The 5,480-nt window shown below is 43.9% G+C and overlaps 1 protein-coding gene across 2 annotated transcripts; it reads right to left on the bottom strand.

The window, feature by feature from the left end:
* Window positions 1–255: 255 nt before the first annotated feature.
* LOC135522381 (cannabinoid receptor 2-like) lies at window positions 256–4,981 on the bottom strand. 2 transcript variants are annotated; one of them, XM_064948572.1, is made up of 3 exons: window positions 4,787–4,981; window positions 3,519–4,624; window positions 256–999 (listed from the first exon to the last, which is right to left on the bottom strand). In XM_064948572.1, exons 1-2 carry the CDS (start codon window positions 4,869–4,871, stop codon window positions 3,525–3,527), a joined length of 1,185 nt encoding a protein of 394 aa, XP_064804644.1. In that variant the 5' UTR covers window positions 4,872–4,981; the 3' UTR covers window positions 256–999; window positions 3,519–3,524. The 2 variants fall into 2 exon arrangements, with proteins under 2 accessions (XP_064804644.1, XP_064804642.1); XM_064948570.1 differs by having other exon boundaries at window positions 256–4,624.
* Between the last annotated feature and the right edge of the window lie 499 nt (window positions 4,982–5,480).

The raw sequence follows: 5,480 nt of genomic DNA, 5'->3' as shown, positions 1-5,480 counted from the left end.
GATAGGAAGAGCCGACATCGAAGGATGAAACTTGAAGGTTCTTGTTTTATATCATGTAGTGTTTGCCTGACAAGTGAGGTAGTGAACAATAACTCATCGAAGGCTAGCGTTTAACTGAATATACTGTTTTAATGTTACTTAATATATATATATATATTTCCACACTGAGGTTGGAATAATAATGTGAAATTATTAAAATTATGATAATGCTCCTTTAGTGTAAGAGCTGTTTGAAAATACACTTTTGCCGGGATTAAGTTTTGGCCTGCCTGCATGGTGACATCCCCAGGCGGTAAACGAGTTAATAGACCAATAGATGGGATGGTTGTTAAGCAACAAAACCAACACATGTGCAACGATGGGGCAAAACAGATGGGGTTGGCTTACATTGTTGACAACATGTAAACTATATTTCATCGCCAAATGTTTATTGAAAACAAATACATTTGCACAATGAGCACTTATTGTCTCTCAAATACATTTTTACAGTTGTTGGTTAGCTAGCTGGTAAATTTGAGCCATATTAACATTGACATGAAATAAGTCAAAACACCTCAAAATAAGACATGGTATCAAGAACAAGATACAACTAGCTGAAATGAGCAACCTACGATTCCACACATGGCAGCTTCTTGTCATTGTTGCTTGCTATCTGACCGTTCAGAATCATAACAAAGCACTGCTTCAAATCAAATGTTCTTTGTCATATGCCCTCACCCTCCGATCCAACCTATTGGAAAGTCTGAGCACTGATTGAGGGATTGTGCGTTCCTGGTGTAACTCGGGCAGTTGTTGTTGCCATCCGGTACCTGTCCAGCAGGAGTGATGTTCAGATGTACCGATCCTGTGCAGGTGTTGTTACACGTGGTCTGCCACTGCGAGGTTGATCAGCTGTCCGTCCTGTCTTCCTGTAGCGCTGTCTTAGGCGTCTCACAGTACGGACATGGCAATTTATTGCCCTGGCCACATCTGCAGTCCTCGTGCCTCCTTGCAGCATGCCTAAGGAACATTCACGCAGATGAGCAGGGACCCTGGGCATTTTTCTTTTGGTGTTTTTCAGAGTAAGTAGAAAGGCCTCTTTATTGTCCTAAGTTTTCATAACTCTGACCTTAATTGTCTACCGTCTGTAAGCTGTTAGTGTCTTATCGACTGTACCTCAGGTGCATGTTCATTAATTGTTTGTTTCATTGAACAAGCATGGGAAACTGTGTTTAAACCCTTTACAATGAAGATGTGAAGTTATTTGGATTTTTCCAAATTATCTTTGAAAGACAGGTTCCTGAAAAAGGGACATTTGTTTTTTGCTGAGTTTATAAGAAATAGAGTGCCAAACCTCTCTGCCAACCAGAGCTAATTTTCAGTTTCCCCCTCCCCATTCAGACCACTCCCAGACAGTCATAGCAAAAGTCTTGCTTGAGAAATTGCTCTTAGCTAAGAAGCTATTTTTGTTTATTTTTGACCATTTTAATTGAAAACAATCACAGTAAGGTACTTAATTGTTACCCAGAAATGACTGTCTCTATCTAGTCTCTGCCATCTCACCCCCTCACATAAACCATGCTGTCTGTCCTTTCCCCTCCCACTATTTTCTGGCCTGAAATGGCAGACTCCCTGTCTTCAGGCTGTCATCTGTGTTTAGAAGGATTGTCCTCTTGAGGGAGGGGGACTATAAACACACAACACTTTGTTTCAAATGCTGCAGAGTAAACACCAAATTGTCTTAGCAGCGGTGCAGTTTGGCTTAGAGTTTTAACTTGTTATTGTTATTCATTATTCACTGTGTATTTATTCCTCATATCACTATTTCTATTTTTATCTTTAACTCTGCATTGTTGGAAAAGGGCCCGTGGTTAAGCATTTCACTGTTAGTCTACACCTGTTGTTTAAGAAGCATGTGACACATAACAAGACAAAACATCTACCTTTTGTGTTTGATTGTTTTGTGATTGATCTACTAAAATGACTTGTGAACTATAGTACTGTACTCTATATCATCTACTGCATCTTTATGTAATACATGTATCACTAGCCACTTTAACTTTGCCACTTTGTTTACATACTCATCTCATATGTATATACTGTACTCGATACCATCTACTGTATCTTGCCTATGCTGCTCTGTACCATCACTCATTCATATATCTTTATGTACATATTCTTTATCCCCTCACACTTGTGTATAAGACAGTAATTTTGGAATTGTTAGTTAGATTACTTGTTGGTTATTACCGCATTGTCGGAACTAGAAGCACAAGCATTTCGCTACACTCGCATTAACATCTGCTAACCATGTGTATGTGACAAATAAAATTTGATTTGATTTGATATGATATTTATAGTGTTCTATAGAAAAGAGTGTTCTCGTCTCTGTGTTGTGTGATTCTCTATCTTTCTGACCTGTGCCCCACTCATCTCGACCAGTGGCGTAGCCAGAAATATGTTGTTGGTTGGGCCTGTAGAAATTTGTCTGGGCCCCCAATTATATTTTACACATTTTGCCATAGGGTTTAGAGGTTTATGTGCCATTTTTTTTCAGCTCATCTCATGCTATTCTACACATTTTGCCATGAGGCTGAGAGAAAATGTAGGATTTTTAAAGCTAATTAAAACTAAAATATAGGTGTGTGTAGAATGTGATAAAGGCGCTGGATTATGAGCTGTCTTGTTTGCTAAATGAACAAATGAAGTAGGTAGTGGCATGGTGCATGTAGCCATAAAAGCACAGTGACATATGCCTCAATACAGTCATATTCGTTGCTCATTGGGGGTGTGGCTTTCAGTTAGTTCTTTTTGGCAAGTGATGTCATTCCAGGTCATCTGTTTTGTTATATTTAATCAAATCTGACTAACCCAGTGCACTGCTTGCTATGAATTCTAATAGTGTTTGCATATTTAGGTAAAATACATAATATCCCATTTGGAACACTGACAAGTAAAGAGCATTAAAAAAAAACTTTTTTTTAAAATAATACAAAATCTGAGTGGACCCACTCAGGCTCTGCCTTGCCTACACCTCTGATCTCGACACTGCTCGCAGTCACATGTGGAGAACATTGTTTGCAATCCATAGGGCCTCTGTTCAGGACAGGTGTATATGTGCAGATGGGAACACGGCAGGATCCTCTTCTGGACGCTAAAGGACAAACACTCAAGCTAAAACAAGCATAGGATACACATAGCTATCTACATTTGCACTGCCAACATTAACAATGCTGTTGTTTTCCCAAAGGTGTTAATTTGGGATAATTCCCCTAATTTCTACTGGTTTGTAAAAAAAAACACATAGCTTGTTGCTATTATTTGTCCCTTGGACAAATAATAAAATAATATTATCTCGTAGTGACTTGGCTTGTAGGTGGGTCAACACAATTTATGGTAACATGGTCTATATCTTTGTTTTAGTCCCTGTTATCACAGTTCATTTTAGAGACATTACCTCCTCATCGCTATGAACACAACAGAAGAAACACAAGTTCACAACACACTATAATAACCCTGATATACAGTAAGCCTCTCACCCCTTCTCATTTTCCAGTCATGTCCAGCTGCTGGTTCCCAACCATTTCTGAGACTGTGTTCGGTCGGCAGCTAACGAGTCTGGGCTCCTCACTCTCGGAGTGCGCGCTACAGCTGTTGCCCTCGCCTAAGGGAAGGGTAGTGGTCGAGTCTCGCCCTACATGCCTCTGGCAGCACCCCAGCCCCTCACTCAGGCCCCCCAACAGCCGCATCAGTGCCAACCTCAGCTCCCGGCAGCGCAGGGCATACAGCAGTGGGTTGACGGCTGAGTTGACCAGGCACATGGTGCTGCAGAAAGCAAAGGCCCTCTGCTGGGTGTGTGTGAGCTGCACCGAGATATCTGCCAGCATGAAGGAGAGGGTCGGCAGCCAACAGCCCACCATTATGAGCAGAATCAGGCCCAGGGTACGTGCCAATCGGATGTCCAGCCGCATGCGGGCCTGACCACCGGTAGGCGCCCCCTGGAGGCCCGTCATGGAGGCCTCATGCCGATTGGCCCTCCACAGGATCAGGGCGTAGGCGCTCAGGATGAGTGACAGCAGCACCAGGATGAAGCTGACCCAGCAGGCCAGGTAGCGGTGGTCGATGTATGGGAAGAGGCGCGAGCAGGGCGGGCTGAGCCCTGTGGGGCACCTCCAGCCCATCAGAGGGAGGAAGGAGATGAGGATGGTGGCGCTCCACAGGGCAAGGAGAGCCAACAGGGCCCTGCGGCGCGTCAACACCACTTTATAACTCGACGCCTGATGTATACACAGATAGCGGTCCAGAGCAGTCAGCAGAAGACTTCCCACCGAGCCGGTGAAAGCCATCGTCACCCCGCCCAGCTTGAAGAGGTAGGCGATGGGGCCATCAAGGCGGTGGAACAGGTGGAAGTCCAGGAAGCTGGTGGTGAAGAAGCAGCTGGCAAAGACGTCGGCCAGGGCCAGGCTGCCAATGAAGAGGTAGGAGGGGCGCTGGCGCAGGGCGGCCGTGGCGGCGATCACACCCAGGACCAAAGCATTCTCCAGGAAAGTGAAGGGTCCGGCCAGGAAACAGATGGAGCCGATGGCTGTCTTCTCCGCCTCGAACAGAACCATATAGCACTTCAGGTCCGCACAGGACCGGTTGACTGTTGACACAGGAACACAATTCAGACATCAGTGATTGGCTTATGTTGTATGGCAGCCAATGTCAACACATTACCAATCATTATCATCCTTATATTTCATGTGTCTCTATTACAAAGTTATTCTATTTAAAATATAATGACATAATATTCTAATATACATACCCGGAGGTGATGTGGGGGTGCTGCCATTGTCTTTGGACATCATGGCCCCTACAGAGGACCCTACAGGTTTGTCCCATCCATCCATCTCTTTCAGGTCAGGGGTTAGCTCTGAGATCTACTTAGAGGTGCAGAGGGGAAATGTTTGAACATGTACTGTACATACCCATAGAAATGCAGATGGGTTACAAGTCATCAGACAGTACCAAATGTGACCACTGGGTGGAGACATTATCTCTGATTGCTTAAACAGAATTTCCTGAATGGTGCATCTCAAATTGTACTTCCTTGACTTTTCGCATGTCCGTTCCTCGCTTCCTTCTCGAAACGCATCGGAGGAGACGGTCCAAGGGGAGGAACCTCTGACCCTTTCCTCCAATGCGTTGTGAGAAGGAGTTGCCGCCTAATTGCGGCAACGCGAAAATTTGCTAATAAATGGCTTGAGAATGTGTTTAATTCAAAAACCAGCAGAAAATTAAATCCACCAAAAACAAGCTTCAGACATTCTGCGGGAAACAACCATTTAAACACGGGGACCTGTTTTATCACCTCAAAACAAAACTCTGTCTATTTACAGCAGAGACAAATCCATCCCTTCTAGCCCACCTCAAGAGGCACGGTAAAAACAAATGCATCATCAATAGACATAAAGATACCTCTCGATATCTTTCACTTCGACCTTGAGGCTCTCACTTTT

The sequence above is a fragment of the Oncorhynchus masou genome, chromosome 30 (assembly GCF_036934945.1).
Source record: "Oncorhynchus masou masou isolate Uvic2021 chromosome 30, UVic_Omas_1.1, whole genome shotgun sequence".
NCBI classification, from domain to species: Eukaryota; Metazoa; Chordata; class Actinopteri; order Salmoniformes; family Salmonidae; genus Oncorhynchus; species Oncorhynchus masou.
The sequence above is the reverse complement of the archived record's forward strand: the minus strand, read 5'-3'. Positions and strand labels throughout refer to the sequence as shown.

Bases quoted from the DNA above. Each gene is read 5' to 3' on its own strand.
- LOC135522381 (XM_064948570.1), bottom strand. From the start codon at position 4,871: ATGGATGGATGGGACAAACCTGTAGGGTCCTCTGTAGGGGCCATGATG. The intron at 4,625-4,786 runs GTATGTATATTA...CTGTGTCAACAG, and splicing joins CACCCCCACATCACCTCCGG to TCAACCGGTCCTGTGCGGAC.